At 33.9% G+C, this 25342-nt stretch overlaps 5 protein-coding genes across 5 annotated transcripts; 4 read left to right on the top strand and 1 right to left on the bottom strand.

Annotated features, from left to right (window-relative positions):
• Positions 1-881: 881 nt before the first annotated feature.
• LOC130739055 (profilin-6) lies at positions 882-3324 on the top strand. The gene is made up of 3 exons (XM_057591274.1): positions 882-1136; positions 1987-2124; positions 3007-3324. The coding sequence occupies exons 1-3, from the start codon at positions 1008-1010 to the stop codon at positions 3139-3141; spliced, it is 402 nt and encodes a 133-aa protein (XP_057447257.1). The 5' UTR covers positions 882-1007; the 3' UTR covers positions 3142-3324.
• Positions 3325-5404: 2080 nt separating this feature from the next.
• On the top strand, positions 5405-6964 carry LOC130739056 (profilin-1). Its single transcript, XM_057591275.1, has 3 exons — positions 5405-5635; positions 5720-5857; positions 6645-6964. Exons 1-3 carry the CDS (start codon positions 5513-5515, stop codon positions 6777-6779), a joined length of 396 nt encoding a protein of 131 aa, XP_057447258.1. The 5' UTR covers positions 5405-5512; the 3' UTR covers positions 6780-6964.
• Positions 6965-8014: 1050 nt separating this feature from the next.
• LOC130739054 (glucan endo-1,3-beta-glucosidase 13-like) lies at positions 8015-11483 on the bottom strand. Its single transcript, XM_057591273.1, has 4 exons — positions 11202-11483; positions 9201-10481; positions 8586-8616; positions 8015-8455 (listed from the first exon to the last, which is right to left on the bottom strand). Exons 1-4 carry the CDS (start codon positions 11254-11256, stop codon positions 8293-8295), a joined length of 1530 nt encoding a protein of 509 aa, XP_057447256.1. The 5' UTR covers positions 11257-11483; the 3' UTR covers positions 8015-8292.
• Positions 11484-13166: 1683 nt separating this feature from the next.
• On the top strand, positions 13167-17700 carry LOC130739053 (mitogen-activated protein kinase kinase 6). The gene is made up of 8 exons (XM_057591272.1): positions 13167-13337; positions 13524-13608; positions 13848-13982; positions 14488-14712; positions 14797-14979; positions 15147-15370; positions 17270-17315; positions 17401-17700. Exons 1-8 carry the CDS (start codon positions 13264-13266, stop codon positions 17491-17493), a joined length of 1065 nt encoding a protein of 354 aa, XP_057447255.1. The 5' UTR covers positions 13167-13263; the 3' UTR covers positions 17494-17700.
• A 5749-nt stretch (positions 17701-23449) lies between these two features.
• LOC130739052 (protein OXIDATIVE STRESS 3-like) lies at positions 23450-24948 on the top strand. The gene is made up of 2 exons (XM_057591271.1): positions 23450-23949; positions 24337-24948. The coding sequence occupies exons 1-2, from the start codon at positions 23687-23689 to the stop codon at positions 24620-24622; spliced, it is 549 nt and encodes a 182-aa protein (XP_057447254.1). The 5' UTR covers positions 23450-23686; the 3' UTR covers positions 24623-24948.
• Positions 24949-25342: the final 394 nt, after the last annotated feature.

Raw genomic sequence — 25342 nt, 5'->3', positions numbered from 1 at the left:
ATACAAATATAGATTCCTAATCCCCTTATGACAATCATTTGATTTGAGTTTCTCTCATTCGAAGTTCTTTAAAGTCACTACATTCATGATTTCATAGTCGCTCGATTAAAATCGGATGACTCATTTAAATAGAACAATTTCAAGTATATAATTGTCATTTTGAATTTAAGTCATTAGATTTCAAGACAATTCAAATTTGGAGTAGTTAATTTTAAGTATATATAATTGTCAGTGTGAATATGAGCTATCAGATTAAGATCAAACGACAATTCAACCGTAATTTCAACGATAACGAGAAAATTGTAACAACGAGGAAACTAGATGCGCAACAACATAATTATAGTTCTCTTGACTATTATTGCTTTGCGAAGGAATAGCTAGTAAAACATCAAGTTGAAAAACAAGACTAGATTTTCTACAATAGGTAAAATATTTGGGGTGTATGCATCAAAGATTTGTCAATAGAGCAAGAGAAAAATAGATACCTGACTCCAAGCAAATCTGGCACCATGATATGTATAATAGTTAATGTTTGGAAAACTATATTATTATGTATCATATGTGACTAACACATGTTGGTTCAGCTTGTTGTCGGTACACGAGTTGTATATGTGAGCAATCTGTAAGTACCTTTACAAGTGATATATGATTCTGAAGATATGTCATGACCTGTGATGATGACCGGAGTCGAATCCACCCAAACTTTTTATTTATTATATAAAACCACATGATATAGGAAAGTGTGGACATGGGGTGTATGCAATCCAATCTAAAAGAGGAGAGGAATTGGGTCCTAAAATGAAGGAATGGCAGGAATTGAATGGAAAGCAAAAGGGATGGTCACAATAGAAAATTGGAAAATAAGCCATTCTGGATGAGTATTTAAAAACAACATTTCCAAGCCCACAAAAAACGAAACCAAAAAAACAAAACCACAAACAAGCATCAAGCGAGAGAAACAGAGAGAGTGTGAAACAGAGAAGAAAACCAACAAGAACGAACGAAAAATGTCGTGGCAAACTTACGTCGATGACCACTTGATGTGCGACATAGATGCCACAGGGCATTTCCTCTCCTCCGCCGCCATCGTCGGCCACGACGGTTCCATCTGGGCTCAGAGTGCCAACTTCCCTCAGGTATATATAATCTCCGATCTCTTCATCGCAGTGCTGGATCTGTGCTCATGCTTCTGAGAATTTGAATCATTGAATGAATGTTTCGTTTGATTGAATCGATTGATTGATTTCCTATTTTTCTGTGGCTATGCTATTGTCGTGTTTGGTCATTTCGGGTGAATCTTCGAGAATTATCATGCTTACAATTAGGATTTGCATGTTGTTAACAAGTGCTGTTACTGAATGAATCGAGAAGAAAATTACTGAAAAATGTTAATAAATATTTTCAATTTTTCTCTTGTTAGCATTTGTTATGTTTAGGATCTATTTTTACCATTTCTTTTAATGATTTTTAGTAGAATTGAGTTCATGATATGAAGTAAACAATTGACTTGAAGCTGTTAGTTTATGCTTGTCGATTTGGCGCTAGAGCGAATGCCTACCTGATTTTAGGTATCTCGATGCACCAACGGAGAAGCCACCACATCGAACTCAATGTGACGTGGATGGGAGAAGCAGAATTTTGACACGTTGGAGCCGACGTGTCAAAATTCAATGTGGTCAGGAGAAGCCTGAATTTGCCACATTGAGTTTAATGTCACGTGGATGGGAGAAGCAGAATTTTGACACGTTGGCTCCAATGTGAGATCCACATTGAGTTTAACGGAATTTAAATGCGCACTGCATCTCCAGATCACTATGAATAATGATTTTTTTTTAACTCACTTTTTATCTCCTGCTTGCTTGTCCCTTGGTAACTTTCACACACTGACCATAAATGCTTGTCTTGATTGCGAGTTTCGTGTTATTTTTATGTGACATTTGTGCTGTTGGAATTTGAAGGTTTGATCCACTATATGCTTCTTTTCAGTTTAAGGCTGGTGAGATCCCTGGTATCATGAAAGATTTTGACGAACCTGGACATCTTGCTCCTACTGGCTTGCACCTTGGGGGTACCAAATACATGGTAATCCAGGGAGAGCCAGGAGCTGTTATCCGTGGGAAGAAGGTAACTTAGCTTGTCTTGCTCATTCCGAAAATAACCAATGCATTTGGAATATAACACACTGATCATAATTATGTGATTGTTGTTTTTATTTATTTGATTTGGTTTTCTAGCTTTAGTTCTTCTTGGGGCAATTTTGGGTGGCATTGACATTATGGTGGTCCGATTTCATTTCGTTAATTGTTGTACTTTCATGTGATATCATTAGATTTGATGATTCTCTTTTCCTTTTATCTCACCTCCAAAACTCCAAAAATATTTTGTGAACAAAAATTCGGAAGTTTATGTCAACAATTATACCAAGTTACTAACTACCGTCACTAAACACTCTGCAAGTCTATGGATTTAAATTATCTCTTTTTCCTTAAAAAGCAATGACATGTTATGAGGGAAAACAATTATTGTGTGTGAATGGTGAGCCGCTGCACTGGTATTGATGATAGGCCACCATTGAAAAATTTGCCTTTCCCTCTTATATGATCTTTGTAGTTGTTCTAGAGGAAAAAGAAAGTTTTCAAATTCTATTCTTATTTACCACCAAGAATGACACCTTTTTTTAACCTGTATCTGCTACTCATTCATTAAACAGTTGCATTTGTGGGTGATTCATGTTATAGCATCTTTCTCATACACATATTGCTTTTCTCCTCTCTTACAAATGATATGAGAAGAAGAAGATGCAGCTGGACAACCCAATACCAGTTTTATTTTAGTAAATATTGAAAACACCTTCTGTTTTATTTTTGTGATGATATACCTTGAAAGGCTTCACGTTATGAGTCAAGTGTCTGTTGTAACTAAGAATCAAATGGTTTTCAAATAATCTAGATGAGTGGCTTTGATGAGTTTATTGTATGAAAAATGACTTCTCTGTTTGTTGGATAGGGATCTGGAGGTATCACCATAAAGAAAACCGGTCAAGCTCTAGTTTTTGGCATCTATGATGAACCTGTTACTCCTGGACAGTGCAACATGATTGTTGAGAGGTTGGGAGATTACCTCATCGATCAGGGTCTGTAGACCTATATTTTCAAGATTTGAAGTTTTTTTTCTGGTTGCTATACTCCTTGATTTTTTTTGTTCTATTATGGTCTGCATAAGTTTCAACCCTGAATTGGGAGTTTTCGTAGACAATAACCATGTGGGAATTAAACAATCGACTTTTTGAATGATTAAATGTCGGTACCCTGATGTTGTTTTCTACCCTGGTGCTCTGTTATGACTATGAGTGCTATCCCCTTGTTTAAGGTTTTATTTTTTTTTGTTTTGAAATACTCCCCTTAAGGTTGGAATAAGGAATGAGTATTCTAATCTTTGAACGCCGAAAATTATATTGAAGCGATGAATACATCAAACTTGAATTGGAAACATATGTTTTCTACATGGGTTTTGATAAATTTAGTCCACTATCTCTTTCATCCTCTTTGCCCAAAATTTCTCCTCATATTTTTCTCCTTTTTTTTTTTAGGTGGCCCCTAATAATATGCACCACTTTTAGAATGGTGTAATTTTACACCAATTTTTTTTAACCTGCTATAATAGGTCAACATATCTTTTTTAAACAAATTAATATATAACAAATTTTTAATGATACTTTTTTTAAAAAAAAATAATGTGTTGACCTGCTATAATTGGTCAAAGTAAGTGGTGTAAAATTACACCACTCTAAAAGTGATGCATATTAGGGGAACTCTTTTTTTTATCACATCACTTCTTTCTTTTGTTTCCATCTCCCTCGGGGTGTGGCGTGGAAAAGGACTGAGCAAAAGGTTGGCTTCAATTCGTTTTAGGATCATTATGGCCCAACCAACCAAAGTCGATATGAACTTAACTTGGGCCGAGTCGACCATGGTTAATTTTGGGTAAATCGAGTCCGAAAATTAGGTTACCCGGGTGAGTTGGATATGAACTTAACTTGGGCCGAGTCGACCATGGTTAATTTTGAGTAAATCGAGTCCGGAAATCAAGTTACCCAGGTGAGTTGGACCGATTTTACGCTTGTTCAAATTTTTGGGTATGTTTAAGATTATGAAGGGGAAAACAACCTAAAAGAAGAGAGGAAGAAGTTGAGTTTGAGATCTCGTTTTACTCGCTCCAATAGAAGGAAAAAAAAAAAGATATTCCCTAGCTAGGTAGCCCTAGCTCCGCCCTTGCTCCATTTAGTTTCCTGAACAACATATCATAATGTTTGTTGACATATGTTGTAAATACTAAAGAGAGTAAAGGGAAGTTATAGGGTGGAATTTTTTTTAAGTAGTAAATTGATTATCCACGGGATTATCAATTGAAATTTTATATCAACGACTAAAAAATTTAGTCGTAGAGTAGTAACTAATCAATTAGAATATTTCTTTCAAGTTGGTACTAGAGCAATATAATTTAAGTTTAATTTCCTCTAGTTTCATAGTTTTTAGTTTAAGGTTCCAACGGTTGTATGCTGACCCATATTTTTTTTGGCTAGTTCTTTGGAATCAATTATCACCGATTGTTGCTGCCACTGTTGTATTCACCACTCCCTCACAATTCTCGCACCAGTCTCACGATCATCGAACCTTCCACGAACAACCGCAAAGTTGTCATTGCTATTTGCCAAATAACCCTAATGTCAATTTTCTTCCTAAGCAAGGGAAGCCTTATTCTGATCTAGGAAGATGCAGGACGTTAAATAAGTTGAATTATCTCCAAACTCTTGCAAAAAAAAAAAAAAAACCTCATTGATCAACCTTCTTCTGCTTAGTGCACTGACAATGTAGCTACAAATTAATCGGTTGTGAGGATATCTCGTTAATACCGAAAAAAATCTAGTGTTGCATTGATGTATTGCTTTGTTGGGGTTTAATTCTTGTTAATGATAGTAAGTGTGATTTGATTTTGATCTATCAATCAATTTACCGCTTTGAAAAAATAAACTATACAAACGTTGACAAAAAAAAACCAATTAGAAAGTACACTTGCTCGTACAAGATTTGAGTTTGTTAAAATTTTATGACATGATTTAACCGTATAAATTTTGACCCCTTCCAATTTGTTTTCAGTCAGTAATATTCGCATTTGTGTCTTTAGACGCGGAAAATATATTAATTACTCTATAATTTCGGTATTTAAATTTGAAAGTAAAAAAAAAAGACAAAAAAGTGACGTGAATGTCAAAGAAGAAAATGAAACTTTTTGCTTGAAAAGGACAGCGAATATTTCGGGGACGAAACAGCGAAATTGGGGTAAATGTAAGGATATTCACGTAATTTAACATAGATGCAAGGTGGACTTAACTACGTGGTTTCAACGCTACTTCTGCTGAACACAACACAACAGAGCAACACTCAGAAATTTTCCCAGCAAATTTTCCCGGAAAATCAAACTCCCAAGCGAGAAAAATAAAGAAAGGAAGAAGATGTCGTGGCAAACCTACGTCGATGATCACCTTCTCTGCGAAATCGAAGGTAATCATCTCAGCTCCGCCGCTATCCTCGGCCAAGACGGCAGCGTTTGGGCACAGAGCGCCAATTTCCCTCAGGTAATTATTGAATGAGCAAGCATTTTGTTGTGTGCAGGCAACATCGGTGATCTAACGGATCTGATTTCATTTTTGTTGATTTAGTTCAAGCCTGAGGAAATAACTGGGATTATGAATGATTTTGCGGAGCCTGGATCACTTGCTCCAACTGGATTGTATCTTGGTGGCACAAAATATATGGTGATTCAAGGTGAGCCTGGAGCTGTCATTCGAGGGAAGAAGGTAACAACAACAACTGCTTCTAACTTCTAATCTTAGCTTCAATTTTGTATTGAAAGATAAATTTGTGAATGATGAATTCTCAATTTGCTGGCTCTAATGTTAATAGGAGTGAGTTATAAGAAGCGAATCCGAACATGCTATCACACATGACAACCATTTTAAATATAGGTTTATAAATGTTAAGTTTATATCTATTAGGGACTAAAATGAATTTTAGCCTAGTGATTGTATCACTTAACTTATTTGACAATGGTTGCTCGCATAGTTGCATATTAACTGTTTAGGTCAGATTAGGATCCTTGCATCGATTGTCATGTGAAATTTTGCCAAGAGGGAGTTAGACTCAATATTTTCGCATGACAGTGTCATATGAAGTTTTCACATGAGAGAATCTTGATCCCTGATTCGTTCTAGGTGTTTGATCACATGATATCTTCACCAAGATACCAAGCAAGAAGTGAAACTGATGTGTGTTCGTGTTTCAGAACTGAATCCAAAATTTGAAAGACAAATCTAGGCTTTGAAATCAAGATACACTTAATGCCAGATGATCATTACACAGTTCTAGGTGTTTCTTCAACAAGTAAATGCTTTGTAGATGCTTGATGTAATGATTGTCAGACATTAAGCTTATCTCAAACCTTAGTAAGCCTTTCAAATTCTGGATTCAACTATGGAACATGAACATATATTGGTTCATTTCTTGCTCGATATCTTGTGCGGATATTGCGTTCATGTTGTTTTGACCCTTATTGCCATAATCTGAGTTTTTTTCCATGTTATTCAGGGTCCTGGTGGTGTTACTGTCAAGAAGACCAATCAAGCCTTGATCATTGGCATTTATGATGAACCTATGACTCCGGGTCAGTGCAACATGATAGTTGAAAGGCTTGGTGATTATCTCATTGATCAGGGTCTTTAATTGTATGGTATTTCTTGTTATCATGTTTATTTTATTGGCTCCTATACAAGGCTTTGCATTGGCTTGCCAAGACAATGCTTGACCGTGATGTAATAATATTATGGGGTATTAAAAGTCATGGGATCTGCTTACAGGAAAGAAGTGTTTGGTGCTTGAGAAGTTATGACTAGCATTTGTTGTGCTTTCTTTAGCAGGTACCTGTATACATCACAGTGGTTTTAATGGTATGGTACAATGATTGGTATAAATTAAAAACAAACCAAAAAAAAAACTTTGCTTATTTTCTTTTATCTGGCAGAAAGCCTTCTTGATAATACCAAGTTGTAGCCTCTCTATTTTCTACTTGCAATTGTCTACCAGGTCGCCAGCACTCAACAGTTTTTGACGTATCTGTCTTAGGAAGCCCTGTTATGATCATAGTTCCATCCTAGGGCTAGTATCATGGTTAACTTCCAAACCTATCCAAGTGAACTGAATGCAAACCTGGTAATTACAATATATAGGGTATAATAATATTTGTGGACCTTGATTCAGATTTTAAAGACAAGCTAATTTTCTGATGTAGCAAAAAAAAAAGATTTTAAAGATAAGCTTGAACAAAGAAAATTATGGCGAAAGCCATATAGTGTTCTTCTCCTTTGTGACATCCTTTGTGACATAGCGTCTCGAAAATTGATATTGGTGTGTAAACTTGTCTGATTAATTGGATTAATATGTAGTTTAAATGAATTTAAAAGAATCGATGCTAAATTAGTAAATTATTGAGGAATTATCTCAAGGTTTTAGTCGGCCCCAATGACCATATAGCCAAAGCCACCATAGTCGACCAATAGCATGCATCAACTATATGATAAGTCATCGGTCAAAACAAAGCTTCCATCGTTCTAAGTTCTAACTGGTGGTTTGATCATCAAAGCTAAGTTGTGGTCATTCTATGTTTCAGAATTGATTTTGTAGGTGTTACCTTTTATCATATACGCAAAAAATCAAAAAATCAAGTTGATGGAACTTCAGTACCTCTCACCTATTTGATGTATAATAATATATCAACGATGTGATATTTCTCTATTCATTACTGAAGTATGAGTTCAATTCTATATGATATCCAATATTTGCTTTACCGTCCACATAACCCTATAATATAAGGGCAATATGTTCAGCAAATTAGCTCATTTCTTAACATAATTGAATAATTGGATTCTGACCCTACATTAAACTACTAAACTGGACGTAAATAAATCACAGAAAAGTCGGTTATCTAGACTAGCTGTTTTGGCCTGTCACTCGATTACAAAACTGGGGGCAATATTGTTCCAATCAATCTCTACAGCAGTTAAATTTTTTCATACAATTTTGCATTTTGCTGATGCATAGTCACAAAGCATCTCAATTCTCAAATCACTACTCCCCCCATCAAGCCAAAAGCAGCATACACACATGATACATGGTAAAATCATCAATCATACTACGTTTTCTACAATAAAAAGCTAGCCTTTTTTCTTTTAGTCATCAATCAAGCATGTCTGGCTCGTTCCAGAATCAACAATAGGAGAAAGGTTAAAACAAGAACATGAGAGATCGATGTGTGAACTTTTTCCTGGGATGAGGAGGATGGAAGCGAGGAGGGTGGAAGTGAAGATATCGCTGTTGTATTACTAGCCATGGTTTTGTTATTTCTGCATAAACAATGGAAGAACAAACACAAATGTCATGCTAGTCTTGAATCTTGATAATAAATACCATACAATATAATAATTTTAGGACGTCTAATAACAGACAAAACAACATCAAAAGGAGTGAACATACCCAGTTCTCATGTAGATGCAGTTGTCATAGGCTGCAGAATTAAAAACAAGTAGTTAATCAGTAGCTAAACTAGTCTCAAGAAATACTTGGGTGCACAGAACAAAGCCAGAATGACAACCAATTTAATCAATAACTCTCAGCAACACGGATGATTAAACAAACAGCAATGATATCAGCAAGTATGAGAGACAATAATATCCAGCAACTTACTATCTGTGCAGTCATTGTGGTACTTTGTACACATACAAAACAAATCCTTCAACTCTAATTACTTAATTCTACAGTTCTAGTCACATGGTTTTCATAGTAGACTAGCTTTTTTCAAAACAGATTGTACACATAACATACACATTCTAGTGCAAACTCTAATGACTTTCTCTATAGCTCTACTCACATGGTTTTCAATTTACATATTAGAATAGATTTTTGAAAACAGAGCTAGCAAAGGATCTAATATTATGGACTATAATGTCAAACAAGTACAACCCTTCTCCAAAATATTTGCAGAGTTGGAGATAACAATAAGTATGCAAAAGTTGCCAAGCAAATTTGTACATGACAAAAACCGACAGAAAACAGAAAAGCAAAATTGATGATGGGAAGCAATGAACATACTCGGATCCTTATCGACTATTTCACCAGTCCCTCCAAAACCACAAGCCACATCTGAAGCCCCATTTTGCTGATAATAGGTATTAAAAGCGTATGATGCATGTGAGACAAGGTTATCTGGCTCAAAACAAGGCTGGCTAGGCTGGATAGCAGTACAGTCCACATTGCCAGCACCACAAGCCCAATCTACGGCATTCTGCAAGTCAATCTGTGAGGCGTTACTCGAAGCGATGCACCATGTTGTTCCATTTGATCCGGTTACATTTCCATCTGTAGTCACATTCACATCAACATCAGCTTTTCCGCTGAAATCTAGGCTATACACACTTGTCTGATCTGGATTGAATAATCCCCAGTTCCTCTCAGATTCCAAACCAGGCTTCCTATTTTCGTTGAACAATGAGAAAATGTAGACATCCAACTCTTCTCCGGGCCTCGCAGGCGTGCCGGTGTCGTTAATAGTATGCCGTATCAGATTAGTGTTGTATGTTTGTGCATTATCAGGAGTAGCAGCTGTCTCCTTCGGCGATCCTTTTGAAGGCCAACCAGTTTCAGTGACCATGACCTTAATTGTCCTGAAATTCAGACTCACCAGTGCAAAATAAATAGCATCAATCTGGGCATCAAACATGTTCATATACAGCAAACCAGTGTTTGGATCAACAACTTCAGAGGAAGATTCAAAAAGGGCATAGTCCAAGGACACTTTGTTCGAAGAGTCTCGGTAAGCATAGTAAGGATATATATCAACCATAAAAGGTGACTGGTTCTCAGCAAGAAATTCTAGCAATGGCTTCAGGAAGTGAGCATGTTTGCCACTGAAAGCACCGGCAGAAGGCGGGAACGATCGAGACAGAACCCCAAGGGAATGGGTGGTGGAAATTTTAATCTTTTTATGAAGTCCAGCTTTCTTGAGGGCTGCAAGGACATTGTTCATAGCAGGCACTACCAATGCTGAAATGTTGCTGGTGCTTTCTGTGACTTCTGCACCAACAGTTATGTATGTGATCTTAGTGGCTGGGTAGTAAGGGAGGACGCTGTTTCTCAGCCAAGTGTCTGCATTTGATTGGAACTGGGCAAACGGAAGCAAATCTAGATTTGGAATCCCAATCATGAGCTCAACTCCAGTGTTTGCAAAAGCCTTCAGAACCTGTATGTTAGAATCATAGATCCTAACATATTTTATTTTCTGAAGTTGAATCAGTTGGACCGCCTTATCAGGTGTAGGAAGGTTATCAGCATTCCTTCCATAGCAAATTCCAACAAAACTACCATTGCAACAATCTGTCAAAATTTCACAAAAATCAATTAACAATTGCAAAGAACTCAATGGATCTGTTAGATAAGACTTGAGAGAGAGAGAGAAAGAAAGAAAGAAAATTCCAGCTTTACTAGTGTGGAAACCTCTATCTTAAAAGCAAGCCATTAGTAAAATGATACTTCTAGGAACAAAAAGCAATTTTTATATGTAACAAATAACCAATGATATTCTCTTTTTACCCAAATGTGAGCTATGCAAGCCATTAGTAAAATGAAACTCCATGATTGATATTATTGTGCTTCAAAAAGTTGGACTTCAACCTATCTAACTAAAATTAAAAAGCATTCCTTTCTCATAAACAACTTCCAAGCAAGCTCATATCATTTTTACTGTTAAGAACCCAGGGAGGGAATGCCTAAATAGAAGTAAAACGTAGTTTGAGGACCATGTGATAGGTAAGCCAGTTGAAGGCTCACAATCTAGCCCTTGGAAACAAAGGACATTGTTGTACAGCAACCTACATCAGAGTCACCAAAAGAGAGGGAGAAAATAGCTCTGAGAAAACGGTGGTCTTATACAAGTAAGGTAAGAAATCACACCCCCATCACACAAAATCTATGAATCAAAATACAGAAAACAAGTGTATTTATTTACACACAAACATGAACACAACTGAGCTGTAACAAGACTGAGATAAACATGAGTATAATAATGTAAAAAGAAAGGAAGAAAAGAGCACAAACCCAGAATCATAAGCAGAAGTGATGCAGCAAAGATGAAGCTAAACTCTCTTGCCATTGCTTTGTTCCTTGGAATGGTTCAATGGTGCTCAGAGAGGGTGAAGCTACTTTTTGAGTCTCTGTTGATTGGAGTGGACAGGATGTATTTGTTATTAATATTATTAGTTGCAGTTTCTTGTTTTGTCTGCACTTTGCAGGCATTGACTGTGACCCCAATGCAGAAGTGGAATAGAGCAGGGTAACTCAACACAGTGAAGAGTGTCTTCAGACCGTTGTCAGCATAAAAGTACCGGACCTCAAATTCATTTCTCAAATGGAGTTTATACATTCATCTCGGTTCCAGGATTTAGCATGTTTGTTCTGTATCCCACTACCGTACACCCTTGGTATATGAGTCTCTAATCACTATTCTCCATGGCTTATATTATTGGATTAGGGAAAATTACATAGAGAAAATCTATTAATGTTATCCTTACACTATTCATTACACTTTGGTGGTGTTTTAAGACTCGGCTCGGACCGGCCGGTCCGACCGGTTGGATCTGAACTCGGTGGCCTGACCGGTCCGAACCTCACTTCAGATCGGTTGTGTATGCCACTCGGTTGGAACCGTTTCGAACCGACCGGTTTAATGATCAAACTGTTGACTCGGTCGATTTTTTGATTGAACCGGCGAGTCACCCTTTTCTTTTCTTTTTTTTTTTGGTCAATGCGAGTCCCCCTTTTCATGTTTTTTAATTTTCTTTTAATTTGTTGACGTTGGGCCATATGTGGTCAATGGTTTAATGTCAAATCATTTTACCATTGACAAAAAAAAATATCCAATTGGAAATATTTTGTATGTAGTAGAAAAAAACGTGATATTATGTTTGAGAATGGGGAGGGTTCAAACACAAGCCATAGAGGAAATACGGAGGAAACCTAACCACTGCACCATCACCATGTTATTGATTGGAGACGCGTTTTATTAATTATATATGAATATATATTGCATTGGACATTTTTTATGATTTTTTAATACACACCGAGTCAAGCAATCGAATCAGTGACCCATTGGTCCGACCAGTGACTCGGTACCCCAACCGAGTTGATAACCGAGCCGAGTTTTAAAACACTTATGTGAAATTAACTTAGAACATCTCCAATGCTAGTTTTTAATTCTTAGTTCGTAGCACTATTCATGTGGGTCTGTACTGCCACATGTGCTTAAGCAGCAACTCTTTGCAGATTTTTCTACAACCGTGAGTTCTTAGTTCTTAACACTATTCATCTGGTCTCACAATACTATTATATTAATTTTTTATTTCCATATAATTTTGATTTAAATTTAAATGTTAATTCAATACTTCAATTAAATGAATGAGAGAACAAATTAATTTTTTATGCTAAGAACCTAAAACGTAAAACTTCTTATATAAGAACATAGAACTAAGAATTCTACGTCATCTCCTCTAGTGGTTAAGAACTCAATTCTTAATTCCTAACTCAAAGATAAGAACTAAGAACCTTTTATTGAAAATGTTCTTAGTGAAGCTAAACCCATGCTTAAAGCACAAGTTTGAATTCTAATATACACATAGTACTATTATAAACGACATTCGACTATTTCTCAAACGGATGACAATTCCTAAATAAATAAAAAATTATATAATATTGTAGACATTTATTAGAAAATTTTACATTTTTATATGTTTTTTTCCATAGTGTCGCGGGGACTCACAAAACAAAAGGCATTAGGGAAGGCCAGGTGGCCCACACTGTTCCCTTATCAAAGCCAGGTGCAACTTGCAAGGGCATGGTGATGGGAAAGAACAAGAACAAGATGGACCCAACCGAAACCAAGACATCAATCTTCAGGGGCGTGTGTGTCATTAACCTAAATTAAAGGGGTGTAAGTGCAATTTGCCAATATTTATTTTCGCGGCCTGTTTGGTTTGAATTTATTTTATTCCCTTTTATATCCAACACTTGTTCAATTCCTCTTTCCCTTTCAACCCTGAATCAGTGAATCCCAAGCTCCACACAACACAACAACACTCACTGAAATCCCTAAACTACCAACAAGATGAAGACCAAGACGCCATTGAAACCACTCAAGCTCGCCGTTCCTGCTCAGGAAACCCCCATCACTTCATTCCTGTAAGTTTTCCCATTTTCATCTTCTCTGTACCAACCCATTTCGTTTTCTTTGCTTCATCATTTCAATTCACCCATAAAGGTTCAGTTTTTACTTTCCTTTGCTTCAATTATTGATTTCCAACAAAAAAAGTGTTTTTTGCCCCCAATTTTTATGAAATTGATTTTGATTATTAAATTTGTCATCAGGACTGCAAGTGGCACATTCCATGATGGAGATCTTCTGTTGAATCAGAAAGGGTTGCGTCTCATCTCTGAAGAAAAGGAATCAAGGGTAACACTCTTTTACTTCACAACCCTAGTTGTTGTTTCTATTGCATGTATACTGTTTCAATTTTTTTTGGTAGAATTTAGAATTTGCATACCTTCATTCAATAATGATGTTCAGTGATGATTATGTTTACAGTTTGTGCACTTTATTGCCATCATTCTGCATGAACCATTCATTGATTCCACTTGTTTTTGGTTTCAAGTTTGTAATATGAAAGACTTGCAATTTGCCTCTTTGAACAGCCTTCAGATGCTAAGGAGCTTGAATTTGACTTCTCACTGGATGACCTTGAAACCATCAAAGTGATTGGAAAGGGCAGTGGTGGTGTAGTGCAACTTGTTCGTCACAAGTGGGTTGGAAAATTGTTTGCTTTGAAGGTTGTCATGCATACTTATTTTCAATTGATTCTTATAAATAGATTTGCCCGTATAATTATCCTTTTTACTCATGATTGTATATAACCAGAAGCCATGCAAAAGGAAGCACAATATTGGTTTGCTAATTGCTTTAAACTACTAGTTGTCACTTGTCAATGTCTTAGGATATGTGAACATGGACGATTTTCTATAACTAAATCGATTTATTTATATATATAGGATTACATGGTGTAGGAATTGGGTAAATCTCTTGTAAAGGGCTTAGGAAATGTGAGCTAGAATATTTGTGCAAGCATGTGGTTGCTTATGTGCTCTGAGGATCAATGCTGATGATCATCTTCTTCCAATATTAATTGTTTTAACACGTTAGATCATGAAACAGTTTACCATTGTGATCTTTCGGTGTTGTTAAATTTTGCCTTTTGAAACAAAGTATTTTGATCAGTTTTGACTTTTGAAGGTTTGACTTTTATATATGATAGAAAAAAATCTTCTATTATTGCAGGCCATTCAGATGAATATACAAGAGGAAATTCGAAAACAGATTGTTCAGGAACTGAAAATAAACCAAGCATCACAGTGTCCACATATTGTAGTTTGCTACCATTCATTCTATCAGAATGGTGTTATATCTCTTGTATTAGAATACATGGACCGGGGTTCTCTAGCAGATATAATCAGACAAGTTAAAACAATTCTGGAACCATATCTTGCTGTAGTTTGTAAGCAGGTATGCTGGAGCATACTGTTTCTTGTTGAAAGTGACAGATTTTATATACTTCTAAAATGCTAATTATTCATGTCCATATTCCAGGTATTACAAGGCCTTGTTTACTTGCATAATGAAAGGCATGTCATACATAGGGACATTAAACCTTCCAATCTATTAGTCAATCACAAAGGGGAGGTGAAGATCACTGATTTTGGTGTGAGTGCTATGCTGGCAACCTCAATGGGCCAAAGAGATACATTCGTCGGAACTTACAATTACATGTCGGTATGTAACTTTTCTTCTTTAAGCTTATCCCATATTACCAGAATCTGCTTGGTATCTCCCAAGCCCTATCAAATTTATGCCCTTTTCCTCTTTCCTCCCTTCCATGAACAGACGTATAAATAATGTTATGATAATTAATGTATTGGTTTGTGGATTTCATTGTTTAGCCGGAAAGAATCAGTGGGAGTACTTATGATTATAGCAGTGACATCTGGAGTTTGGGTATGGTAGTACTTGAGTGTGCCATAGGACGGTTTCCTTATATACAATCTGAAGATCAGCAAGCCTGGCCTAGTTTCTATGAACTTTTGGCAGCAATTGTGGAAAGCCCCCCACCTTCTGCTCCATCTGATCAGTTCTCCCCAGAGTTCTGTTCATTTGTGTCATCCTGGTAACAGTTTATTTCTTTTTTACTTTGTTTCATTACAGCCTGATTATGGTACTCATGCATTTCAAGCTAAGCTGTTTTTTTGTGTTTTGACTGCTTGCCTGGTTGTCCTTTTAGCTATATCTATCTGAGAAATGTGGTGATTAGATTCTAAGAGTGTGTTTGATTTCCTTTTAGCTTTCCAAGACAGTTTTTCCAACTGATTTAAGTTGTTGGATTGAGAAACCATATTGCCCAATAACAAGCTTATTATTCCCAAAGCATAAAGTACATATGGTGAGATAATCTAAAAACTAGAACTGAGCACTACATTTACATTACAAACCAAAAGGTCATGGTTCGACAATATATATATACAATCAAATCAAATAAAACTAGAATTGAAGGCATAGTTAAGCCTAAAGTTTTATCATCATGTCTAGTAGGATTTCTCAAAATAGTTGCTAGACCCTGTCATAAATTGGACCAACTGAAATCAAATAAAGCCTTGCAATAGATGTATACTAATAGTATTCTAGCAAAATTGGACCAACTTTGAACTAGGATTGAGAACATTGCAAGGAGTCATAAATTCTGAATTTTTTTGGTCAATCATAGGCAAGTATGCTAACTTTCTAATGAAACTAGTTTCACCTTTAATTACGCTCTGCAACTCAGGGTACAGATTTTTAGGTCAAAGCTGTCTATATGTGTCTAAGCCAGGATTTAGTCTGAATTCCTAACTGAACTGGGATCACTTCAAGTCTCCTAAGTTTCTGATATTCTTACCTGTTATAGGCTTGTACATGAGCTTTCAAATGGAAAAGGCTTGTATATGAAAAATCCAAGGTCTCTAGCTCAAAATATAATTTTTGTTTACAAGCTGTCAGCATGAATCTGAGACAGCAACAACCCTATTCAGCTCTGTTTTCGAAATTTTAGTGGGAACACATGCTTCACTGTAAATTTATGAAATTTATACAGAATATACATGTCTTGTGTTTCAAACAAGTTTTGTTTCAACATATTCTGAATTCTATAGGTTAAGATGAGTTTTTAACACAGGCTGTCAAGAACACCTAGAGCCTTCAAAACCTCCAAATGTTCTTCTTCTAATTCATGTGTAAATTACTTTAGAGAACTGCAATACCAATTCAAAGCCAGCACATTATTTTCCAGAACCACTGGCCCTATAAGCACAAAAGAATCCAACCAAAGTCACTAATTTTCTATCCAATTGAACCAAGAATTGTTAAGATTCCAAATACAACCTACAAAATTTTATAATCAAGATTCAAGACATCACACATAAACCCAGTAGAGTTCCATTGACAATAGTGACACTAATACTCAGCTGAGATCAAGGAAAGCCCATGTAACTGCAAAAACTCAGAAACTTAATATGTAGTTCTGTGTGACAAATCCAGATTCCTAACGAAATGAAATTATACTAACACTTAAATGATAATACCCCAAATCAATTTTTGCTCTCCCTCCTTTGTTTTCGTTTGGATTTACCAACACCAATTTGGTCTCATTTGATTTCTTCTGCGTTCAGAATGCCCACAGGATGAGGATGAAGTGTTTTGAGTTATCCCTTGTACGAATGAAATACTTTCTTAGTATAGTTAAAATGTCCATCTTCTTATATTTTTCTTTCTAATGGTTAATATGTAATGTATTATTAAATTAATTATCTCTTGTATAATTTAGCCAATTAACTGATATCATTAATTTAAAATGCATAGAATTATCAATACTATAATTGAAATTCTGGGGCATTACAGTTGTTTCCCTTCTGCTGTAATTACTGTATGACCGATTTGTTAGTTATATGTGATCCAATAGTACTAAAACCATTGTAAATTCTCTACATATTCTATTGTGTTTTGTATCTAAGTTCATTTCTTGGTTTAATTACAGCATCCAAAAGGATCCTCAGGATAGATTGACATCCTTGGAGCTTCTGGTTAGTAACCTAATGCTCAAATTTTTGTCTCTTATTTTGTTAAAATTTCTTATTGCTGATGCACCTTTTCTCATTGTACTTTCAGGATCATCCTTTTATAAAGAAGTTTGAAGATAAAGATCTAGATCTCGAGATTTTGGTAGGTAGCTTGGAACCTCCTATAAATTTCCCCAGATAATTCTTATGATGTAGTTTGTAAAATTTGTACTTGACAGTCATAGCTCTTATCAGGGAAATTTCTCTTGTCAGTAATGCTATATAGTATACCAGTATCAGTCCTAAGCTTGTTGACTACATTACAGTTTCCTGAAACTGATTTGTGTAATAGTTCTTTCTTGTTTGTACTCTCCTTATGGATCATAGTTACATAGATCCTTGAGCGAAACTCAACTTGCAGTGCTAAAAGTAATTTAACTAGTTTGAAAAGTGAAGGAACATAGCTTATATGGTAAGTGCATGCATCAACTCTCAACAAGGCCAACTCCAAGGTTAGAATCCGTTGTTATAAGTGCATAATAGCATCCTCCTATGAAGAGAGAAAAGGTTTGTTTTTGTTGTGTTTTTTAAATCAAACCTTTTTGCCTTGAGGATAGGGCTTGCGTTTTTTAATTACTTCCTGGAATTATTTCCTTTTGCAAAAAAAAAAAAGTAATTAATGAAGAATAATTCTATCCCCACACCCCCTTTATATGTTTTTCTCTTCTCAACTAGAAAAGAGATGGAATAAAGAGAGATAAAAGAAAATGTCAGAAAGAGTGTCAAAGTTAGTATTGGCATCACTTTGCTTATATTTATTTCTAGCATATATTACTTTATTAACTTATAACAGGAGTCTGTTCAAAAAAAAAAACTTATAACAGGAGTAAATTTATTTCAATAAAAAAGTTTAGTTAATATATTTTATAAAAAATTGAACACAAGGAGTGATTTCTTCGGCCCGCAATCCGATAAGAGTTGGGCTAGTAAACGTTCATCCTGTAAAAACTTCAAACTAGTCTAAGCCCAACTAGAAAATTGTGTCAATCTATGTTCTAGAAGTAAATTGATTTGAGTTGTATAGTTCATGACTGCTACACTTGTTGGAGGAAAAAGAACAAGGGGCTGGTCAACGGTATCACAACTGATGAGGGAAAGAACGTACCATACAATCCAGTGATTGAAGGAATGGATTAAAATAGGGTCATAATCCAATAGTGGTTGAAAAGTCTAAGACTTTGCAAATGCATATTATTTATTTATTTTCTTAATTTTTCAATTGAAGATTATATTCTAGGAGGCCTAACTTGACACAGACATCAAAAACAACATATTATAAACACGTGTCAGGAGTGTGATTGCCCATATCCAAACACCAACCATCATGACTTGTGTACAACTCATCAATCAATCTCCTTATCTTCATCTTCATATCCTAACCACATGCCATATCCTTCAATTCCCGTACCATTTCAGCTCCTTCTAATTAATTAAACAACGATATGATATTATCAAATGGATTGTTTTGAGATAATTGAGGACAGAGAATTCTAAATAATCATATTCTCTTTTATATAGGTGGGAAATTAATGACTCAGCCTCCTGTGAAGATTACTTGATTTGGTAGGCCAACATGCATGCATGATTAATTAATGTTGGGCTCATGGGGAAAAAACGTTACACGTGGTTTGAATATTTTAGTAAACCAAAAAAAAAAACACAAGGAGCTTTGAAAAAGAGAAGAGAAAATTTGAAGAACTTGTCAATCCAATAGAGCTTTTAAAGACTTTAAGGGCTCGTTTGGTGGTCAAGATATGATAAGAGCAAAATATGATAAATGATTGGATAAAGACATAATATGATAAGAGCAGGTAGACTTTTATCTTATCCTGCGTTTGAAGTGGACATGATATTAATAGTATATGATAGAAATAATGAAAAATGTATCAAATTTTCATTTGAATTCATAATATTCATTAACTAATATCCTATCATGTCAGGATAATTTTTATCCTAAGTCCCCCCTCATGATAACTTTTACACATGATAGGATAAGGGACAAGAGTATTATTCTATCCTGCTAGCGCAACAAACAACGTGTTACAACAGAATATGATTACTGATATCCTATCATGTCAGTTTATCATGCCCACCAAATGGGCCTATAAAACATGGGAGTTTTACAACTTAATGATGCATTGGATACTCTACACCAGATGTTTAATTAAGAAAATTATTTTGTTGATTTGGCTTTGGATACTAAATGGATATCCATATGGTTTTATTTGACATTTGAAGAATGTAGCTTTCTATATAAAGCTTATTTTATTTTTAAACAACTTTTATAAAATAATAGAAAAATAAAAATGTTGAAGGAAATGGCCAGCACCTTCATTGAGAAATGCCACTAGATATGAGATCAAAATGAGTCTATCTGCTATACATAGTGAGAACTACCGCTATACTTATAGTCATCCTCGTTTGTTTAGTTGTTAGGTGTTAACTGTTTGCTTACATGTGTGTTATAACTGAATCATCATGTGGTAAAACAACTAAACATTGGTTCTAAGTTCTAACGGCTAAAAAATTCTTTCTATAAGAGTTAGAAATCGAACATCAACTATTTGTTTAAAAGACAAAATGTTTCACTATATTAACCAAAGTTAGTCTAAAGGTCACTTTTTTTTTGAACGTAAAGGTCACTTTAAATAAACTGAACTTTTTATTGGTAATATACTAATATGAAAAGAAAAATTCAAACTCCTATAGTGAAGCCTTTACAAGATTAAGACAACACAATTAGTTTTCTTAAAACTAAATAGATTTTTATCTCTAATTTTTTTTTTACTATTATTCTCTATTCAGATATAATTCATTTTCTTTAAATTTAAAAATCATAGTAAAAATTTTGAAACACTTTTTTTTAATTAGTAGCAGGAGGGTGTCGGCCTAAAAACACATTATTTTTTAAATATAGGAACTAAAAATTAAAACAACAAAAAAATTTCAAACATTAAAATATATTTAACCCCACTTTTCACCATAAAATAAATAGATTAATCTCACTCTTTTTCTTTACCAGATTCCGTTATTTACTTTAATCCTTACTTTTACGTTTTGATTTATATGCCGGGTATGATAATATAGTATTAAAGTATATAGTTAAACTCACTGTCAAAAAAAAAAAGTATATAGTTAAACTCTCTAAACATTTAAATAAAAAGTTTGATGTCAAAATAGAGTGTATGAAAAAAAATTGTTAAAAAAAATCAACTTACTCAATACTAGCGTTTTTACCCCGTGCGTTGCACGGTGAACATGATCTCATTATTTAGGCACGTATTAATAAATTAAGATATGAAAAAAAAATGAGCATTCAACAAAAAAAAATCACAATGAGTGTCACACAACTTGTGAAATTTTGTGTGATTATCAAAATGATTTTTCATATTACTTAAGTATTTTTTTTTTAAAGTAAGAGTAAATATAAGTAATGGAATGATAAATTGAAATTGAAAACACTATTATATATATATATGTGTGTGTGTGTGTGACACTCATTGTGATTTTGTTTGGTTGAATGTTCATTTTTTCATATCTTAATTTATTAATATGTGCCTAAATAATGAGATCAAATATCGCCGTGCAACGCACGGGATAAAAACGTTAGTTATTATTTAAGAAAACAAATCATAATTAATATGTGCATAGATTGTTTGATTATGCCAAATTTGAAGCTTAATCATAATTGATTTCATTAAACAATTTCATTTGAAAGCATATTAATCGTATGCAAAAACCTTTGTTATCCTATTAAATATTTTGCACATTAAAAGCATGAAATTAAGCTTGATAATATCTCATCGAAATTATTTACTATTATTATGGTTTTCAAAATTTATGTTAGGTTGTGGTGAAAAATAATACCATAAAAAACAGCATAAATTCCTAAACTGAATATCTCACTATTTTTTAAAAGTCTATTTATCGCAATTAATATTTTCTCATAATTTGGTACATGTTCTCATTTATTTATTTTTAAAATTTGTCTTCATTGATCAAATTTGTCTTCATTGATCAATTTTTTCGAAAGCAAAAATAATTTTACTAAACCATTGAGTAAAAATTAATGCATTTAAGAATTACTAAATAAGTGTACTAAAAACTGTTTTTATTATAAAGGGAAATTAATTCAACAATTAATTTTTTTGATATTTACCTAACTTTAATTTTTGAAATAATCATTAAATAGGTTAATTCAGATATCATTAAATAAGTGCACTAATCATTAAAATTAAAAAAGAAAACGTAAGAGATATAGTATTTGAATAAAATTAATTAACCTAGAATATAGCATTAATTTTGACTAACATTAATTTTGCTGATATTTGACTAACTTCAATTTTTGAAATAATCATTAAATAAGTTTGGTCAAAAGGTTATTTTTATAAAAATTCGAATATAACATTTAAATGGAGGAAAATCTTGCAGATTTAAACCATTAAGTAATTATATTCTGATACCAAATATACACATTTGAATAAAAAAATATTTATATATTAGTCAAATATTAACTTAAATATTGAGATTTGAAAATTAATTAGACACAATCAAATCAGAAGTTTATACTACAAATTTAATAATAGGAAATTGCTGATGTTTGTGCATTAGGAAATCAAATCAGAAAATTAAGACGTGATGTTTGTGAATTTGCTGATAATTTGGTACTCTGGAATCTGGGCCGTAGTAGAACTCTGTGATCTGGGGATTTCTGTAGACTTGGTACTCATAATTTAAAATTATTTGTAAATTTGAGTCCATCATCGTCCACCTGATACATTAAACGCATATGATATACGAAAAAAATTACCTTTCATATTCCTAGACACATTCAACGCACATGATATATCACATGAATTTTTTTTTCCTAAAATCAATACATTATGAGTGAACATTACAGGGAGATAAAAAAATCGATTTGAAAATTATAAACAATGAAAAATCAAAAATCGACTTCACATGTGCATATAGTTCCAAACCATGATCTGATAATCATCATCTGCAATTGAAAAAACATTCAACTTATTAAATGGTTATAAAACTATTGGAATGATGGAGGAGAGGGGCAACTTAAGGGAGTATTTATAGTTGAGTTGGAATTAGGGTTAATGATGAGAAAAGGTGAAAATAATATTTCATTGACTTTTTAGTAGAATATTTTTTTTCATTGTAATGACTTTTTATGGATAATTTGAATATGATGACTAAACATAAGGGAATTTTTTTTTTCATTCGAGTTAGCTCAAATTCGACAGCATTGATTGGACTCTAATTCATACAAATAATAGTCAAACATTAATTAGAATCAATTATAATTTATATTTTAAATGAAAAAAGTCAAACATTAAACACAAAAAGTCAAGCAAAATTAAGGTTGTCAATGATGGGCATCACCACCTAAATCAAAGGAAATGCATCACGACATTATTCATTTCAAATTCAAATCTCACTATTATATTTTAATCATTAAAAATTAATTTCAAAAATAATATATATCAGATCTCCATTAAGGAAAATAAATCCATTTTTTTAAATAAGAAAAAACAAAATCCAATATAATTCTTGGTAGGCTGTGCATGAATTATATTTGATAGAGGCTATTTAATAGGGGACAAAAAATCAAAATTATAGAAAAATATGTTTGTATAATTAATGTGTGAAAGTCTCTCTGGCTGTGACACTTGTCAGCCAGAGAGAGGGGTGAGAGGAAAATCATTGTGGGAATGTCATTTGATAAAATTTTATGGATAAGGATTTTCTTTTATAAAGTATACGGATGATTTCCAGAGACTATTAACCTCATTCTGCCTGTCCCCTATAAAGAAAGGTGGGGAATATGGCAGTTATGTCATAGCTTTATGAAACAAATTGTAGGCGAGAGATGTGGACCTCATCTTCACCCTCCAAAACCGAAAAAGGAAGTTAAGACGGTGACACACACAAGACTTGGATCAGATATATGTCATCAAATTTAGATCTTATCCTTTATCCTAGTTATCTCACACATGTTATGAATTCTGCACCATATATAACGTGCTGATGTGAAAATGACAAAAAATTATTTCATGTTTATTAATATTCTATAGATAAAGTGACCAATCATAAAAAGAATTAAATTTGTCAATGTTATCCAATTCTCCAATCCATAGTCATCTTATATAAGACCCATTATTCTATTCTATCTGCAGAATAAAACTGATTCATACTTTTCAAACAGATATATACAATTTATCTCTCAGTGAAGGCATGTTCCATTTGCTATAAGCAGAGAAAGCAAGTTCTTCTGTGTCCTTCATTTCCCTTTGTTCAACAAGTCTCAGCAAACCTTTCTAGAAATGATGAAAGAAATAATGGACTGTAATAATGAAACTAGAAACATCAACTGGGTGGCTAAAGAAGATGGTGAAGATAGCAGTTATTCAACATCAATTGGACTCATCTCAGAAGATTCAATGAACTCTGCGTGCTCTTCTTCGTCAGAGTTGACTGAGGATGCTTCCTCTTCAACATCATCTTTTCTATCAACCTCTTCTGCATCATCACATTCAAATGGATCTTTGTATGACCTTTCAGAGCTCATGAACCATCTCCCTATAAAGTAAGCAATTTCCTCCTTCCTTTCTGAATTTTATTCAATTTCCTTTGTTACTAACTTACTATACCATCATGATACAAGTTAAGATTGTTTACAAATATCCCTTCTTTAATTTAGATTTCACCAAAAATGTTGAGAAGTTCTACGATAACTATAGATATAGATATGGCCAAAATAGTCCTTATACGGGGAGAGCAATTCTGTCCTCTTAACTAGCTAGCTTTTCTGTTAGAGTGAGGCTTAACCTGAATTCTAAGAAAAAGAGTTTTATAGCACCAAATTGATTTAAAAAAATCCCTTCTTTTGTGATCAATGTTTATAATTTGGAAGGGTTTTGCATTGTTATTAAAAAGTTGTTGTATTGATTAGTTTATGTTATGAACTGTGCAGGAGAGGGTTGTCTATGTTCTATCAAGGAAAGGCCCAGTCTTTCACTTCATTAGCAAGGGTGCAGAGTATAGAGGATCTTCCTAAGAAATTCATGTCTTGCAGAAATAGAATGAAGTCATGCAAAAGTTATGGGGGAGACTTGGATAGCCACAGAATATTGCTCTCTCCAAAGGCTACAATATCAAAGAAGGCTTCAAAAGGGTCTTCTGTTACATCTGTGCTGAACAAAAGAGGGAGTTTCCTTGGAGGGTCTAGGCCTTCTATTTCTGTCAACAAGAACTTCTGAAATCAAGCCAGTGATTAGAGCTACTTTGCTGATTTTGTGTACAAAAATCCGGAAAATTTTGAATCTCATTCCTTCAGCTTGCTGAGAGTCTAAGCCATATTAGAAATTTTCTATATTATGTTCATTTTCAATATGTTTTTTCAGGCTGACATGATCTGTGCCTGTTAGAGTTATTACATCTATGACTCAAGGATTGTTAATTAGGCATGTGCCAATAACAATTGAGATGTAGGGTTAAAAATGAAATTTGTGAAGGATTTATTTGGAAAATTAGTTCTGTGTAGGATCACGATTGGCCTGGATATGTAAGAGGGATTTGAAGTGCTTTTTTGGATGCTTGAAGTTTCAAATTCAGATTTTATCAATTAATAGAACTTGAATCCATGTTTGGTTGAAGCAAAAATAGACAAACAAAAATAAGATTGAAAATGAAGATATATATGAATCTCTTTTGAATACCAAGGCTTCATCTGAGCATATAACTTCAAATTTTTTTTTTTTTGTAAAAACTAAAAAGTAGAGCTTAACTACGATCGTGATTTTTTCACTTCTTACTTTGATTAAATTTGACTTATACACCATTTTCTTATCTCCTTTTCTTTTATAGGCAAAGGTTAGTTGTTAGTTTTTTTTTTATAGGCAAAGAAATGCATTATTGGGTGTGAAAGGGGTACTCAACTCATAATACAAAGAAAAAAGTAAAAAAATGAGAAAAAAAAA

This window comes from Lotus japonicus, chromosome 2 (genome assembly GCF_012489685.1).
Source record: "Lotus japonicus ecotype B-129 chromosome 2, LjGifu_v1.2".
NCBI classification, from domain to species: Eukaryota; Viridiplantae; Streptophyta; class Magnoliopsida; order Fabales; family Fabaceae; genus Lotus; species Lotus japonicus.
This window is presented reverse-complemented; position numbering and strand designations above follow the sequence as displayed.